We start from the raw sequence: 19,200 nt of genomic DNA, 5'->3' as shown, positions 1-19,200 counted from the left end.
AATTAATTGTTATCGTGTGTATGTGATTTTTTCTGAATATGCCAATAAAGGCTCTGACTGACTGGTTGACAACTGCCTTGCTTCATCTCTGAATACTGTGAGATAGTCTGTTCAACAAACCTCTTTGGACATGACAGCCTGCATGATTGGCTAGTAATAAAATATCTGATGATGATTTTTTCCCTCTAGAGTGCCACTGCACTCTAAACCAAACCAGAAGACAGAGCTAGAAGGTATGTTGTGCCAAGAGGATCCTCTACTTTAAGATTCAGCTAAAGACATGCAAACACAGACATAAATTTACTTCAATTTTTATTTTATGATTGGAAGCAGGTAGAGAGAATGTGCCACACACAGTACCGATGCCAGGTCTGTACCGGCATCAGTACTGAGCTCAGTTCTGACAACAAAAGCACTGTCCTACTCCATATGGAAACTATAGCTTGAAGATGCAAACAAAGTGAAACAACACTGCTATCAGGACAACTACAGAGCTCATGCCTTTTCCAAAAGGGAAGACAGGATGAGAAATAACAAATTAGCAGAATGAACCGAGCCCAAGATGACACATTTCAAGGCCATCAAGCAATGTAATGCAGGCCTATCAAAGGCCTGACACCTCCCCCAATCATTCCCACCACCACCACCTTTGCAACTAGCTAGTAGAGCTCTAGGATTATCAGGCCCTGATGAGCCACCATACAGAACCTGATGGCTGTTTGGCTTCAAAGGCGACATACCTTGTCCGAGATATCCTCTGCTAAGCTTAAATGTTTCCATTTTTCTGAACTGAATAGGAATATAAAACAAGCATGGAAACCAGAAAAAAAACAGACTGAAGTAATATTAAACAGGAGCATTTCTGCTAGGAAAAAATATCACCCTCTGGGAATCATCCTGCTCTTTATAAATGCAGCATTTAATAAATTAAAGGATTTGACACAACACTTGGGCAAGAGATAAGGCATAGAAAGCAAACTCAATTTCTCCATTTATTCCCACTTTTGTGAGATGACTTCAGAAGCCAGTGCTAAGTGAGCAGGTCTCATTTGGATGTTATTATTGTAGAGAAGTTACATTATGTGACAGAATGTTCAAAGTTTTTTGCATAAGTCTGCAAAAAGACAACACACAAACTTGCCCTAAACACTTACAGGACAAAAATAAAAAATTCTCTATCACTGTCAGTCTCCACTTCTATTTGGGCAACATGACTACAACTGTACATATTCTAGAGATTTATTCATTTTCTTTCAGAATCCAACCCAATTTAACATCCAGTGCACGAGACTGTAAAAGTGGTATAGCAAATCCGGCTCTGAACTATTATCAGGCAAAATCCAAAGAAACAAATCAAAACAAAGGCAGAAACATGTGGCACCTTAAAGACTACAGTGGTGCCTCGCAAGACGAATGCCTCGCGGGACGAAAAACCCGCAAGACGATTGGTTTTTGCAATCGCTATGGTGCCTCGCAAGACGGTTTCTTCTATGCCCATGCTTCGCAAGACGGTCCCCCCCCCCAAGACCAATGCCCTCCATAGGGAACATCGCAAGATGATTTTTTCGCAAGACAGTGCTTCTCGTGGAACGAATTACATTCGTCTTGCGAGGCACCACTGTATTATATTTTAATGCAACAGTTTTCTCCACTGAAGCCCAACTAGAAGGCAAATAGTAGAACCAGACAAAATAAGATAAACAGGGCTCTTTTGACAATATCTAGTACTGGTCTTTTGCTGGTGGAACAGCACAAATGAAAGTGGTAATCTCCAACCTATTGCACCCCCATGTTCCTCCAAGACAAGGACAAAGCTTTCTGGTAGTGTAAAGAGCTGCTGGGGCAGGGGGGAATTAGGGGAAGGAAGTTTTAGCAGTGCAATGTTGGATTAGGAGATTAATTTCTAGAGCTGGTAGGGTAGTGGTGGTGCATATGCCCCCCAAAAAGTCACCCACTTGGGCCATCATACTTGAGATTTGTCAAAAACATTTTGATTCTCCTAACCCTTGTCTGATCACCTTGTGACGTGTTATAGAGATTACCCAGAACAAATGTTTAATTTTTATAGAAACTGGACATCCACTAACAAGCTCTTAAAATGTAAAACTAGAAGTGGGGGAGGGACTGAGATAGAAATGCTTTTCAGAATCAAAGGAAGACCAAACTCTTACCGAATCTCACTAAGGTCCTCACAGCAAGGAAGCTGCTGGGGAACCACCCACAGTGCTTTCAGCAAACTTCAAAACTCTTGCCTACTTGATTTGTAGGTGCTTTAGAAATAATAAATTATTTTGAAAGGAGACATGCTGATCAGTAGCTCAACCCCCTTACCACCTACTTTCCTTCCCTTTGAGGAAACGTGTTAGCTGCTTTTCATTCTTCTCTTGAGAATACCAGAACAAGGAAAGCACCAGTGGCTGCCTGTACTCCGTTCAAGGTCAGCTATAGAATTATGCTGGTCTGTCTACAATGGGATGTTTGGAATGAGTGCTAACACAAGCACACAACAACCCGTTCAGAAATATAAGATACAGTAACATGAAATGCAATGGATGGTACATGTAAGAAATAAATATTAGCTTGGAAGCGAGCAATGATAACACTTGGTGATTCTCTACCAGTTTTTATTCCCACCATTGAGAAAAGAAAACAAAACAACCAGCCTATAAAATCACCCCACAAAAAAACAGTAAGACCGTATTGCCCTTCCTTAACAGCCAATTTGGGCCTGGCAAATTGCTTGCCTTTCACTTATGGATCAGGTTATTCAAGAACAGTTGCCGATAAGCAGAATGCGAAATCTGTTTCCAATGGCAGCTGGGGCCACCATCATCAGAAGCCACCCCCTTCTAAAGAGAAGCACAACACATCTCTCATGTGTAGAAGGCTAGAATACTTGCCCCACTCTTCACATCATAGCTGGACATTTATTTGTTTCAGTGACTGCTTTGGTAGCACTGGCATAGAATGTGTTAAGAAAGCACAGAATGGCCATTCCTTGCCAAGACAACATAACTGCATGCCATCTAATCTGCATACCACAATACGCTGTCTCTAGTGCATAACCAGCTGAACCCCTGTGTCCGGACACTCCCAATTCATCTTTTGGACAGCTTCTTCCCACAGTGAACCTTGGATGAAGCACAGACAATACCAGTGTTTATTATTCCAATATTCCAGTAAGTGAAGAAAAACAGCAAACCATATTGCTTAAAAAGTGGGAAAGGAATCAGTGGACTTCTTCCCAACAATGAAGCTGGTCAGTACATAAAAATCAAAACCAAAACCAAACCAACCAACAAATCAATAAACTGCCATCCACACGCATAAGATGCCCACTATTTGGGCGAATTCAGTCTGTGCATGTTAACATTTTGTTCAGGCAGGGTAAAAAAGGATGGAAATGATAAACTAACTTGTACTGAAGGGAGGGTGTAAGCTTGGTTGCACAGAAAATTCCTTTTGTGCAATCTAAATTCTCATTATTTTCCAATACCACTAAAGTCAATAAAAATAATCTGAGCTATAACAAGTTTAGTGCAATTTCACCCTCACTCTCTTCAGATACCAGTTTTCATGTCCTTAAACATCAAGTTCATCCTGTTTTTTAACCTGTGTGCAATCTGCTATGTTACATCATACACAGAGTGAATGACAGTGATGGGAAGGAGGTGGGAGGAGACTCCTAGCTATTCTCTATTCCCTAGGATTTTAAGGTGACAGTCAAATACATGTCATCTTCCCTATTGGACTATCATGATCACATTTCTTCAAAGCTGTTTGTAGTTAGAGACTTGCAGCTGAAAACTTGCACTAGAGATCATTTCTTCAGCTTGCTTTCAACCTTTTTGTAGGTGCAAGGAATGCCAGATTTCTTTATCCAAAATCAAGAGCTTCAATTTTTGCCCAATTTTTGCCATTTAACAGCTGATGTAATAGAACAGAAATATCCAGTTGGTAACAGCTGGAAGGATTCAAGAAGCTGAACTTTAAAAAACTGCAAAACACATTTTGATTCTCATAACCCTAGTATGATAATAAAAGGGCCAAATATTCCTCCTCACTATTGTACAGAGAAGGTAAGCAATTTTTACAACATACATAGTATTGGTGGACCAATGTTAGGAGCCGAATATACGCTAAAGAACCATGACCTACGTACCTTTTTTTAAAGCCAGAAGAAGGTGGTGACCAGGACTGAACATGCAAAGAAACAATGGCATTGCCCCCTGGAGGAAAGCAACTAATGGCACCAACGGCAGTTTCCCTTCAAAGGCAAAAAGTTGCTTGGGGAATGGATTTTTTCCCCAGGCTCATAACATATATGAACCAAGATTTGCACCTCCCAGCCAATCGCCTCAACCACTGCCATCTGTTTTTTTTTAAAGATAAGATATACATGAAATATATTTTGCATGTCATGGGGAATAAGAGAAGGGCATAGATGTCTTTTGGCAAGAACATTTGAGTAAAAAACAACAACAAGCAAAAGCTGGTGGAGAACAATGATGTCGTGAAATCAGCTTTCTTAAAGGTGAAATTTGGTGGTGGTGGTGGAAATGGAAGGGAGCTTCAAATAATAAATGAAAGAAGCCATTAGCATTTCACCAAATTACATCTATTTTGAAGATGGGGGAGACGGAGAAAACTGGCTTCAAACAACCTCCCTCATAACCATCATCAGCAAATGAATCTATTAACTAGAGAGAAGAAGAAACGCTACCAGCAGCTGCTGGTTGCCGTGGTGACACAGTACGTAATGCTCCTTTTGCCAGGCTTCCCCCACAAACATATCAAATGCACCAACCTGGTGCTGGAAGGACGGACCGACTCACTCATGCTCACATTTCAATTTACTCTTTCCGTCCCTTCCACAAAATCAAATCTACACAACTGGCCATTTTAAAAAAGCCTGTCGTTTTACAAAACAAGCCAAAATATACAATGCGTGGCTCCATAATGTCACTGGTAGGAGAAGAGAGAGAGAGAAAGGAACCAGCAGTGGCATCAGTTTCATCTCAGGCATGGAGGGGATTCTTCCAGTCTCACGGTTATCATCAAAAGTGCACTGCCCCTGGAGAAATGTTGAACATGGAAGGATCAAACTTCTGGCCTCGGAATGGGGAACCTTCAGCATCCCAGCCCTTCTTGAGCATCTCATGGACTTTCTGAAATATAGCAGAGTCAGGATAAGGTGATGTGGTATGCAGAAATCCACCAATTAAACTGTTCCCAATTCAGACTGGCATGTTGGTTAATTGACAATGGCCAAACACAGCCAACTGACTGTGGTAAGATACTGTCAAAGTATTCCATGAAGCCAGAATGGCACTGACTGTATTTGGCCTTTTTTCAAACAAAGCAGGGCTACAGTTAGCTACAGCTTGTAACGATTGGACAAAACAAGGTGCAATGGATAAAAAAATTGGGGCAAATGCTTTTTGAACTTCTCCCTTTGGCTATGCCAGGAGAAAGAAAAGGAAAAAAAAAAACACATGAACCCAGGGGAACCTAGCCAATTACAGTAAACTATACTGGGGTGGTCAGCATGCAGCCCACAGGACACATTCACTGCCATTGGGGGGGGGGGCAAGCCTCCCCTCGCTCAGATCTGAAAAATTCAAATTTAAAATGGATGCCTTTGAAATCTGGCATCCTCATGATCCACAATAAAGTTAAGTTAAAGGTAAAGATTCCCCTTGACAAATTGTCCAGTCGTGTCCGACTCTAGGGGGCGGTGCTCATCCCGTTTCCAAGCTGTAGAGCCAGTGTTTGTCTGTAGATAGTTTCCATGGTCACGTGGCCAGTGCGACTGAAAGACGGAATGCTGTTACCTTCCCTTTATAGTGGTACCTATTTATCTACTCACATTTTTAATGTGCTTTCGAACTGCTCGGTTGGCAGGAGACAATAAAGTTACCAGGACGCAATTTAACATAATGTCAAAATACAGTCATATAACCTTTTATTTCATTATAAAATAAAGCCAAGGAAGTCAAACCTTCATATTCTGTCCAGGACTCACCACACCCTCAACAACAGTAGCACTCGGTGTGGGGAGTCTACTTCTAAAGCAAACTCTGCTTGCTTTACATGCACTAAAATGGCTTATAGCTAAATTTCAGCAGCAGACTGCAATAAGCCATTTAAAGCAACCAAAATGGGTGTTTCCCAACTAATAGGGAAATATGGTAGCACTGTTTTCAAGTCTGCTTGGGGTTCTGAGTAAACATGGCCTATGAACTTTGCATACTGCATGGGCCGCACAAGCCAACTTTGGTGTTCCAGGATGGAAAAAAAGCAAAATCTTCACTGAAAAAGCTCACATCTATTGACAATGTCAACAAAACCTTAACATTGTTAAGACACTGTAACTCAGTGGCCAAAATCTTGTTCATGTAATGTGATGCAACAGAAGCTGATGATGTCATCAATTTCTCCTGGTTGGATGTAATTTCTATTAATTAAATGCTTTCTATCCCCCCATTTTAGGTTCTAAAGGGCTGCCTTTTGGAGCCTCGCGAGAGGAAAGAGGAACCTTTAATTGTCAAAAATCTCTGCCAGATCACCACCACATGTTTTGGGACCGCTGCAGGTGATTGTTGGTGATTAAAGTCTTCCCCTCCCACCCCAAAGCTCCCAAAGGCTTTTGCAGTGCAAAAGGAAGCCATTAGAACTTTAAATGGGGGAATAAAATGCATTCAATTTATTTGATTTTATTTTTTCCACAAAATATAGAGTTACAAACAGGATTTTGATCATTAATCCAGTTACTTTTTTCACAATAATAAACTAATTTCTTCCTCTCATTAATGTATATGTCAAAACTGTTTGCACAAAAGTGTTCAAAATAAAATATAATTCTAAGAAAATTAATGCTTTAATTGACTAGCTAATCGATTAAATCTTTCTTGACAAGTCAAATGGCTAGTCTTAATCCTGATACTTTATTGGCCTTTCATTTGGCACCTTGGCAAGGATGAAATTACTGAAGGTGGAGAGAGATTCCAAAACAGGTACTTCAGGTGGGATGATGCTCTAAGCATATCAAATGTGAAGCCAGTTCCAGTGGTCAGAATCTAACTGAATATTCATGCCAGCATAAGTGCAATGGTACTGACTTAGAGCAACGAATAGTTGCTAATTAACAAGTTTCTGATTTAATTTCTAGTCATGCTCCAGTTGCATGACACAGCACACCACTAAGAAATCAATCAGACTTACTTGTTAATTAGTGGCTATTCACCACTCTGAGTTACACCACTGCACTTAGACCAACAAATATTCAACCGAATTCTGGTCGGTGTGTGTGCATGCACACACTATATGTAAAAACATACACACTAAATTCCCCATGAACTCTGCACGAAGAGAGCTATGTACTCTAAATTACAGTAATTTCAGAACATCAAAGTAATTTCAGAACATCAAAGCATCAAAGCAAAGGTTCTCAGCAAGGGGACACACAATGAATAACAGTTGTGCTACCCAAAGACTTCAGGCATGTGAGACCTCCCTTGTTTTTACTAAAATCCTGGAATCCACCAACCATCAGGCACAAAGTGAGTATACAGAGTGGTAGCCAGTGACAGAACTTGTTGCCTACTGTGGTGGTCTGTAATCTTTGGGTCCCTAAACGCTGAATACAGCTCCCAAAATCTCTCACTGGTCATGCTGGCTGGACCTACCGGGAGCTGAAGTTCAATAATATCTGAGGACCAAAGAGCTGGTATCACTAGCAGAATGTATCTTACAAGCGTTTACAGGAAGAACTAATTCATACAGTACATACACGTCTGCATCTTCATTAATATAGATCAGGACTTCTAACATGACATCCTAAAACTGGTCAGCATGGTGGCATGGAGAACTGATCAAAGGTAATCAATTAATATTCTTAATTTACAAGTAAAGAATACAGAGGCTGACAAATAAGCAGTAAGCATTACACTAGCCAGAAAATTGATTTTGTAACCCACAATTTTATTTGTTATTGTTATTCAAAGCAGCTGCATAACACTGCTTTACATTTTCACAGGCAGAACAGAAATGGGAAATGTCTTGAAAGACCAATAGCACCCTATTTTATTTTAAGCCTACTAGAGGAGACGGAAAACGCCCTCCTTATCCAACAGCTCACCTAAAGGAATGCCAGACAGAATAGTCAAGCCAAATATGTTTTATCTAAGCTGATATCCATTTAATCAATGCATTAATGATGAAAATATATTATAATTTCAGATAATTACTGTATAGAGTAAAACAGTGGTGTTAATTATACTGTGAAAATGTATAACTAATTGATATATTTGAGATTGTTTGTGGAACACAAAACATGATTTCAGCTATAATGTTAAAAACATAAAAAAATTTATTTGAAAACAAGGAGGAGGAGGAGGAGGAGGACAAAAAGAAGGAGAAGAATGGGCAATATGGAACTGTATAGTCAACAAATCAAAACCAACGTACCATCTCATGACTCTGTGGCTTGCCTTGCAGTTTCTGATGGTAATCAAAGGAAAGTCTATCCAGCACAGCATGCTCTTCTTCATCCACTGTAGCCATCGAACGCTCTTTATTGATCTTGCCAATGTCAATCTGCTCTTCTCCTTCCAAGATTGCACTCCACCAGTATTCACCAACTTTGTTCAGGTTAATCTGGGAAAAAGATAGAAGCAACATTTAGCACAAGGCTAGACAACAGCAGTATTCTGATGTAGCCCTGAAAAGAATTAATTAATTAATCAATTTCCATTTCTATACTGCCCCAATAGTGTTGCTACTCTACGGGCAATTGATAGTATACAATATAATTATACGAGACTAAAATTCTATATAATAAATACAAAAGTACAATAAAATACAATAAACCCTGGCACTAGCTAAAAACTACCTTTAAATAAAATACACAAATTAAAACCCATTTAAATTTCTCAGGACAATTCATACTAGCAGAAGGCAGCTTTATCTATTTCAATCTTCATTAGCTTTCTAAAACCAGAAAGGGATGGCGCCTGGCAAACCTCTGTAGGAAGCTTGTTCCAGAGAGAAAGGGCACAACCAAAAGAGCTTAATCCCTCACATTAGCTTGTTTGACCCCCTTAGGTGCTAAACGATATCCTGGGAGTCACAGCTATCTCTTTTACAACTCTCAAATTTCTTAGCTCTGCTAGCTAAGAGTTCTGGCAACTGTAGTCCAAAAAAGTAACTCTTACAAGTTCTGAATTTATTGCTTTGCACTAAGCCAAAACTATGAAGGCACAGCCCTGCAAGATAATTTCCACAGTGGACCACTGCCACCTGATGTGTATATGCAGAGGGGGGGGCATGATAAGGTCATCAAGAGCAGCAAACATCAGAGTCTCTGCTGCAGAATGGGCTTCTTCTATGCTCCAGCTTCAGCCCAAAAACCCTAAGAAAAGAGTAGGAATATACAGAATATTTTGCAGGACCACCACAGTGTTTCCACTGTACACAGTATAACAGTAAAGGCATATCTGAATAGGTGCTACTATTCCATAAAATGATCAGACTGTTGAGATACAATTCAAGCAGATGATTGGTTGCCAATGACATCAGGCCCAGTTCCGTACAGCTTACACATTTCAGACCCTGACTAATTTATTTAAATAATATACTGTACAGCCATAAGTTACAATGATGGCAGGAGGACCAGCATTTCAGCTATTCCTGAACTACAAATGGAGACGGCCAATTGCTTCTTGATTCCAATCAGTAATGTAATCCTACTACTACTGGAGCTGTCTAATAAAGGGTATCACAGAGCTGGGAAATATATCGGAAAAATTATTCAGATCACCTGAATGTGTTATCATGTTATCTCTGAGGAAAGGTTAAAGCAGCAGTTCTTAACCTTTCTCTACCACAGATACCCTTTAAATATCTTTTGTTGTTGCAGACCACCAAGACTTAACTCAAGATTTAAAACCCTGAAGTGTATCAAATATCATCAAAGTGCATTTTCATTGTTACAACCAGTTGCATTTATACCATCTTCATACTTTCCTGAATCTCATGTTCCTTCCTTTTGAAAAAAAAAATCAATGCTCTTTGTGGCATATTCCTTATATTTAGTATTGAGATATCTTCACAATTTTGACTGTCTCATGGTCTTGTTGGACAATATCTTGTAACTCAAAACAAACTGTGGTAGTTGATTGTCTTCTGGACTAGTACACATGAAGCAAATTGACAGCTGTTCCTTGCTACAACAGCGACATCTTTTTAAATGACTGGAAGCAGCTTTATTTTGCTTTGAACAGGATGCACCCTCTCATCAATAGCACCAGTTCTTTGACATTTCAAATTCAGCTAGCGATCCATTCTGAGGCTTAGCCAAAATGTATAATATCAAAAAGTCACTTTGCTCGACAATAGCCAAATGGTTTTAGTAGTAGCAGAACAAGAAACAAGATTACGAAGTCCACTGACAGACTGTGACTCTCTCTTCTGGTAGCTTCTGATTGTCATGTGCTGTCTCTCAGTCACTCAGCATCATTATCTTGCATGTTCTTACCTTGTACAGCAGGGGTGGGCAATTAATTTCTATGGGGGGGGCACATGAAAAATCTGAACTGTGTTCGGGGGCCGAACCAACTTTACTTAATAAAATGAAACAGTGATGTTATGATTGTTTTTATTTTAAACTTGTTAATCTTCACAAATACTAAAGAGTGTTTTTCTTCCGGTACGTTAAAGATAAGCAACTGATCAACTTTAGACAAAAAGCTATAAATGGTTTTGATGTTCAAAACTGTCCGCGGGCCGGACAGGAGCGGCTCGCGGGCCGTATGTGGCCCTCAGGCCGCACTTTGCCCAGGTCTGATGTACAGAAATACCAAACAGTTATTTGCTGTCAAATAGTTATTTCCATAACCAATTGCGAGGGTTCACCAGATTCTTTGGGCATTTCAGGGCTCTTTGTTAGAACTGACTAAAGAAAACTGTCTTGTATCCAAAATATCAACATTTATTTTAGGTAAGTCAACTGTTAACATCAACAAGGAGTTTTAACTTCTCCTCTTCACACAACTCTGTGATGAAGGGGTTTGAACATTGAACAGATTAATTGTGGCAGCTTCTAACAGTCCAGCGTCTACAGCAGATAATGTCTCTTTCAACTCTGGTCCTGATGGTACTGACAGCACGGGCAACTTGTCTCTGCTGCAGGGTTCAAATCCAGGTATCCCTGTTCCAGGAACTCCCAGAATCCAAAGTTTCAAAATGTCTCATCCCATGTGGAGTATGGTATCCTTTTCTTTCTCTCTTCTCTCGCACTATTCTGGCTCTTTCCTTTCTTATTCTCCTTCCCCAGTCCCTGGCTTCTTTCTCAACCCAATAGGAGGGCTTTTGAGGTCTCACCTCCCTTCTCCTTTTCTCAGCCTCCTCATGAGGAAGCAAAGGTTTTTCCAACTAGTGAGTCCAAGGATTTTCCATCCAGTTGTACTCCCATCCCAGTGGGAGTATTCTTTTCTCTTTCCTTGAGTTTGTCCTTTCCTGTTCATGCATTCCTCCTCTCCTATTCCCACCTTTTCTAACTGTTGCTTCACCTCCTTCACCATCAGCTCTATTCTGATAAGCCAGTATACCCAACTCATTCCTTGGTTGGTTTTCTTGCCTCTTCCCCCATATCTCTCTATTTCTCCTCTTTGCCCTTCAGATTCCACCTGGTCTCTCTCTCCCATAGGACTGGTCACTTCCCATATGATCTGGGGCTTGCCCTTCTGAGCATCTATGGGTCTTTCTCATTTTTCAGTAGGGAAAGACAGCACACGAGCTGGGATGCTATTCAACCAGCTATTCTCCTCACAGATATTTTTACTTTTGTTTGTTTTTAATGGAAACCGTAGGTTAGGAAAGCCAAGTTTTACACAAGCAAGGAAGAGAAATTAAGATTTTGTTCTACGCTTCCTTTTCTTTCTTTCATTCAGTTATTCTTTCTTTCTATTTTAACTACAAAAGATCACAGTGTTTCTTCAAGCCTTCACAGACCCCCTATGAGGACATTGCAGCTCCCTGGGAATCTGCAGACCACAGGTTAAGAACCTATGGATTAAAGTATTTGAGAGGATTTCACTTAGAAGAACCTGTGTTTCCTAACTGATGAAAAGAAATTCATCTTCTTTTCATTCTCTCTCTCTCTCTCTCTCTCTCTCTCTCTCTCTCTCTCTGTGTGTGTGTGTGTGTGTGTGTGTGTGAGAGAGAGAGAGAGAGAGAGAGAGAGAGAGAGAGAGAGAGAGAGAGAGACTTAATAAAGTTGATTTGTAGTAGGACAAGCTCAAGAGTCAGCATGGTGTAGAAGTCAGAGTATTAAACTGGGATCTGGAAGATGTGGATTCAGATCCTCAATGACCTATGAAACTGGGAGACCCTGAGCTAATAACTTTTCTGCAACCTGACCTAGCCCAGAGAGTTATTATGAGCATAAACTGGGAACAAGCAAAGCATACATACAATTTCATGCTAACTGGAGGACTCTGTCACGAAGACAGATACATTATTATGGTCAATGAACCAGATCCAAAATACATATACATAAAATATACAATATCCAAAACGCATATGCATATATACAGATACCTAAAATCTTGCTACTCCTATAACTAAAAGCTGTTAAAATTTACTGAGTCCATTCTTTCATGGATTTTAATTGTAACAGCGCAAAATTTTGCTATGTCAAACAACATACCTGTTCTTGCTACTGACATCTGACAACAACAGAAGGGTATAATATGCCTCTCAGTGTCTAGGGAATAACTTTGTACTGTATAAGGTTCGGTAAAAATTTCCCAAACTCCAAGATAGAAGGGGCAGTGCAGAAGAATGTGAGTTATTGTTTCTATTCCACCAGAATTACAAGGTCATATAGAAACTTTTTACATTTCCCCTCTTGTACTGCTGATGGCAAAGCATTTAGTTGGGTAAGAGTAAAAGTTCTATGTTGTTTTTGTATTAAAAGTAAATAGAAATAATCAGCTGGCTTGAAAGGTAACAATGTACAGTGGTGCCTCGCTTAACGAGCACTTCCTTTAACGACAAATTCGCTTAGCGATGGCTTTTTCAGAGCGATCTTGTGCTCCATTTAACGATGTTCCCTATGGGCGATTTTTGCATAGCGATGTTTGGGACCATGCTTCGCATAGCGATGACAGTTTGGGTCCCCCTGTTTCGCTTAACGATGGTTTTGACAGCCTCCTGTTGGCTGTTTTTTATATGTTTAAAAATGTTTTAAAATGTTTAGAATGCTTGAAATCATAAGTGCACTTAATAAACCCTTTGTTAAACTAATTTGACTTTGTTCTGACTCTTTTTCAATTTGTTGTAATTTTTCCCCCCCACTGAGATGCCTTGAATAGGTTTCAATGCATTTCAATTGGGGAACCGCGTTTCGCTTAGCGATGTTTCCTATGGTGATTTTCGCTTAAGGACAGAAATCCGTTCCCATTGGAATGGATTATCCAGTTTTCAATGCATTTCTATAGGAAACCATGTTTCGCTTAACGATGTTTTCCCATAGTGATGAATTTTTTGGAACCAACATCACTAAGCGAGGCACCACTGTACAATTAATTAATATACTGTTGGAGGTTGCATCTAAATCATGCTGCCTCTCAACTTCCATAATACATTGTATGAGGATTCAACCAGCTGTAGTGTATTCCAGATAAATAAGGCATTCCTCAGAGAAGCTGTATCTTTTAAGTCTGATAGAGTTTTCTTCCAAATTGACTAATGGTTATCTAGCAATAGTAAAGAGATTAAGTCTCATGGGAAGAAGATTAATTTCAGCCAAACCTTACTTTCAGCTTTCAGGCATCCCACCTCCAGTGGCAAAGCTGCATTTGGAACCAAGCAGGGTACCTAAAGAATGGCTCTCAGAAATCTTGATTGTATTACTTCCAAGGAGATTAAAGAGGTGTAAGGACCCAGTTGGACACCCTAAAGGAGTTGACTAAGAGATTTGGCCTAAAACAATATTAAAGCAGTCAGAACAGAGTCCCCACTCCCCTGATATAAAAAAATCAAAATAGTAGAGGTGGATCTCACATATTCTGCATGTGTATTACAGGAAGCCATTTGACTAAAAAAACAACACCAAGGTACTTAAAGGTCCTTGTCTGCCCAATCCTATGACCATTTATTGACCATTTTACAAACACCATAACTTTTGGGTTTTTTGTAATTTATTTGAAGGATTTCTTCTTGGTTGTACTGCTAACTTGCGCTGGATTACGGAGAAAGCCAGAGAGTTCCAGAAAAATATCTACTTCTGCTTCATTGACTATGCGAAAGCCTTTGACTGTGTGGACCACAGCAAACTATGGCAAGTTCTTAAAGAAATGGGAGTGCCTGACCACTTTATCTGTCTCCTGAGAAACCTATATGTGGGACAGGAAGCAACAGTTAGAACTGGTCATGGAACAACTGAGTGGTTCAAAATTGGGAAAGGAGTACGGCAAGGCTGTATATTGTCCCCCAGCTTATTTAACTTATATGCAGAATACATCATGCGGAAGGCTGGACTGGAAGAAACCCAAGCTGGAATTAAGATTGCCGGAAGAAATATCAACAACCTCCGATATGCAGATGATACCACTCTGATGGCAGAAAGTGAGGAGGAATTAAAGAACCTTGTAATGAAAGTGAAAGAGGAGAGTGCAAAAAACCGTCTGAAACTCAACATCAAAAAAACTAAGATCATGGCCACTGGTCCCATCACCTCCTGGGAAATAGAAGGGGAAGATATGGAGGCAGTGTCAAATTTTATCTTCCTGGGCTCCATGATCACTGCAGATGGAGACAGCAGCCACGAAATTAAAAGACGCCTTCTTCTTGGGAGGAAAGCGATGACAAATCTTGACAGCATCTTGAAAAGCAGAGACATCACCTTGCCAACAAAAGTCCGAATAGTCAAAGCTATGGTTTTTCCTGTCGTGATGTATGGAAGTGAGAGCTGGACCATAAAGAAAGCAGACCGCCGAAGAATTGATGCCTTTGAATTGTGGTGCTGGAGGAGGCTCTTGAGAATCCCCTGGACTGCAAGGAGAACAAACCTATCAGTTCTAAAGGAAATCAACCCTGAGTGCTCACTGGAAGGACAGATCCTGAAGCTGAGGCGCCAGTACTTTGGCCATCTCATGAGAAGAAAAGAGTCCTTGGAAAAAACCTTGATGTTAGGAAGGTGTGATGGCAAGAGGAGAAGGGGACGACCGAGGATGAGATGGCTGGACAGTGTCTGCGAAGCAACCAACATGAACCTGACACAACTCCGGGAGGCAGTAGAAGACAGGAGGGCCTGGCGTGCTCTGGTCCATGGGGTCACGAAGAGTCGGACACGACTAAACGACTAAACACACAACACACACACGTACTGTATGTACTAGGGCATATGTAAGCGCCACAGCAAACAATGCCCTCTTTAAAAGCAAAGTAGGTGTCTGCAATAGTAGCACTGCATCATCAGCACACAACAGTACTGAGAGGTGTCTGCCTTCTAGCTTGGGGGAGGGGTGGAAAACTGGTTGGCTAAGAGCTGCTACCATTGAGTTAATAGAAAAATTGAATAACAATGAGACCAGTATGCAACCTTGTTTAACTCCATTACAGTGGTGCCTCGCAAGACGAATTTAATTCATTCCGTGGTTAATGTTGTCTTGCAAAAAATTCATCTTGCGAAACGCGTTTTCCCATAGGAACGCATTGAAATCTAATTAATTCATTCCTATGGGCAAAAAAAGTCAGAACAAAGTCAAATTTGGTTTACAAAGGGTTTATTAAGTGCTCTTTAAAGCCATACATATTGTGCAGATGATTTTAAAAAATGCAATAAAAAAAGTTAACTTTTTAAACATCATAGAAAAACATTAAAAATCAGCAAACATGAGGCAGGAACAAAAAACAGAAAACATTTATCTTGCGAAGCACGGCCACAGGAACATTTGTCTTGCGAGTCATCAACAACAACCCCTCCCCCGAAAAAATTGCCAGAATCATTTGTCTTGCGAGTTTTTTGTCCTGCGAGGCATTTGTCTTGCGAGGCACCACTGTATATGTAGGGGCTTTATTAAGACAAATGACCTTCCACATTGCATCTTATTTTCAATGATGTGTTTTCGTACAGCTTGTAAATAAGCAATAGTAAGTGCCAGTCTATTGTGGAGGCCTCCAATTTGTGCCACAATTTGTCTCTGAAAATGAAGTCAAAAGCAGCTTTAAGATCAGTAAAGGCTGCAAATAGACCCTTTAGGTATAAGAGAATATTTTTCCACCGAATGCTGCAGGATCTGTTCCAAGGTGGATCTTCCTGATCTGAAAACCGCTTGTTAATTAACCAAAATATTTTCAGTATCCATACAGTTTTGAAGTTTCCAGTAAAGATGTTTGACATAGAGTTTACTAATTATGGGTAACAAGATAACTTGATAGTAATTTGATGGATTAGACTTCAAGCCCTTATAAATCAGGATAATAATAATAATAATAATAATAATAATAATAATAATAATAATAATAATAATAATAATAATAATAATTTATTGTCATTGTAAGTATATACACATACAACGAAATTCACAGACACCCAGAGACCAGACACATGCAAACACATAAAATTCCCCAAACACTCCCCACCCACTAAAAGTCCCCCACTAAAAATACAGACATCTACACCGCAGGCCAAGTAACACAGTCCAACTAATTATTCACTACTGGTGGTCTTTAAGCTCATTATTAATTGCAATTATAGCTCTGGGATAAAAACTATTGAGAAAACGTGTGGTCCGAGTCTTAATTGTTCTATATCTTCTGCCAGATGGTAACAGTTCAAAAAAGTTATAAGCAGGATGGGAAGAGTCTCTCAGGATGCTATGTGATTTCCTTAGACAGCGGGATGTGAAGATGTCATCCAGGGTTGGTAGCTGGAGCCCGATGATATTCTGGGCAATTTTAATGGTTCTCTGTAGAGCTTTTTTGTCCGCTACAGAGCTACTCCCAAACCATGCCAGAATGCCATAGGTTAGGACACTCTCAATGGTGCTACGATAGTATGACAGAAATAAATGCTGAGATAAATTTAACTTAATTAATTAAATTAATTAATTTAATTAATTTAATATAATATAATAATAGCTGTACTCCAACAAGATGGCACATGGGCATTCTAGTCTACATATGTAAAAAGATTTGCCAGTGTCGGAGCCCACCAATCAATACTTCCCTTAATTAATTCAAGAGAAATGCCATCACAACCTGAAGACCTGCCTCATTTAAATTGGTTTATGAGGTCAGTTACTTTGGCAGTTGATACTGGTGACCATTCTCGCAAGCTTCTGGTGATATGATTCAATTGAAAGGTAGATGTTTCTTCTTTTGCATATTAATCATGGAAATGGGCTTCTGACACTCCAGAACGGATGTGACAATCCACCCATACTGAATGGTTGTTTGTAATTGGTCTTGTGAGGTACCAAAAAGTTCTCATGTCTTTCACCTTAACTGCATTAATAAGTTATTCCCATACTGCTAATTGATTAGGTAAAGGTAAAGGTTCCCCTTGACAATTTGTCCAGTCGTGTACAACTCTAGGGGGCGGTCATCTCCATTTCCAGCTCATAGAGCTAGCGTTTGTCCGAAGACAATCTTCCATGGTCACATTGTTAACGGGCAACTCTAAGTTTTAATTTTCCTGCAAGGAAACAGGCTGAGACGCAACAGCTGAACCAAAAGTCCGATTTTATTTTGAATGCCAAAGCAAGAAAGGTCAGCCAGGCCTCCTCTTAAAGCAGAGAAAAGGCCCTGAGAATACAGGGTGCATATATTTTATCATGGCTACAGACAAAGAGTCATAAAGCACCTACATTTCTATTGGTCATCTGAACCCCAAGTTTGGAGCCAGCTTCCCATTGGGCTAAAGGTGCTTGCTACTGTACGTGAATTCATTGGCTATAAGAAAACATTCATATGGTGCCCCCATGTTGGCTTGACCTATGGTCAGGATGCGCCTGAATGTCTAGAGAGGAGAGTTTCTATTTCCCTTGGTCAGGATACGCTTGAATGTCTAGAGAGGAGAGTTTCTATTTCCCTTATCTATTGATATGTTTACGTATGTTTTTCCTGGGCCCTGGATGTATGGCCTTCAAGAATTGTGACTCATTGGCAAGTGTTCAAATACAGTGGTGCCTCGCATAACGAGCGAACCATTTAACGATGAATCCGCATAGCGATGCGGATTTTGCGATCACTAATGCGATTGCATACTGATGTTTCCAATGGCCAAAAATCGCTTTGCGACGATTGTTAAGCGTTTCACTTACCGATTTTCACATAGCGATTTTTTTAAACAGCTGATCAGCGGTTCCAAAATGGCCACGGGTAAAGAAAATGGCCGCCCGCTCCGTTTTCGCGCCCTGCCCTCGCTTACCGAGGGCGCGAAAATGGCAGCTGTATGAGGGATCTTCGCATAACGGTGAGTTTATCCCCCAGAAGAATGCATTAAACATGTTTTAATGCGTTCTTATGGGGTTTTCTGCCCCGCATAGCGACGAATCCACATAGCGACGTTTTTCCTGGAACGGATTAACGTCGCTATGAGGGGCACCACTGTACTGATTGTTGTCTTCCTCCTCCCTGCATTACAATGGTGGGTCATCTGTGCCATTTGTTACCTTAAATTGGCAGTCTTGAGGCAGGAGAAAGAGTTACACTGTTATTCTAGGTGAGCCATAAATGTTATCTAAATGCTATCTGCTGGGTGTGAATATTTTCAGGGTTAGGTTTTGTAAGGTTTTGTGAGGCTTGGTGAGGCCTGGTACTTCTCAAACATCATGTCAGCTCTAAAACATGGCTTCTTCAGTATCTGAAAATGTAGAACTTTCTCCCTCTGGTATCACCGTGGCCAACGCAACTTGACACGGAATGCCGTTACCTTCCCACCGTGGTGGTACCTATTTATCTACTCACATTTTTGCATTTTGCATGCTTTCGAACCGTTAGGTTAGCGGGAGCAGGGGCAAGTGATGGGGGCTCACTCCGTCACGTGGATTCAATCTTACTATTGCAGGTCTTCTGACCTTGCAGCACAGAGGCTTCTGCTGTTTAACCCGCAGCGCCACCACGGCATTGATTACTGCCCCCCCTTTTTCTTTTAGTTAATTTCTTGTACTTTTAAAAAGTTGCAATAGA

General features: G+C 40.4%; 1 protein-coding gene across 1 annotated transcript in view; it reads right to left on the bottom strand.

The window, feature by feature from the left end:
* Window positions 1–295: 295 nt before the first annotated feature.
* The window catches only part of NUDCD3 (NudC domain containing 3), a 101,043-nt gene continuing 82,138 nt past the window's right edge, over window positions 296–19,200 (bottom strand). Inside the window, exons 5-6 of the mRNA XM_020803558.3 lie at window positions 8,470–8,658; window positions 296–5,168 (exon numbers count right to left, since the gene is read on the bottom strand). Coding sequence (XP_020659217.3) covers window positions 5,058–5,168; window positions 8,470–8,658 — 300 coding nt within the window. The 3' untranslated portion in view covers window positions 296–5,057. The remainder of the gene's footprint in view (window positions 5,169–8,469; window positions 8,659–19,200) is intronic.

Source organism: Pogona vitticeps, chromosome 8 (genome assembly GCF_051106095.1).
Source record: "Pogona vitticeps strain Pit_001003342236 chromosome 8, PviZW2.1, whole genome shotgun sequence".
NCBI classification, from domain to species: Eukaryota; Metazoa; Chordata; class Lepidosauria; order Squamata; family Agamidae; genus Pogona; species Pogona vitticeps.
The sequence above is the reverse complement of the archived record's forward strand: the minus strand, read 5'-3'. Positions and strand labels throughout refer to the sequence as shown.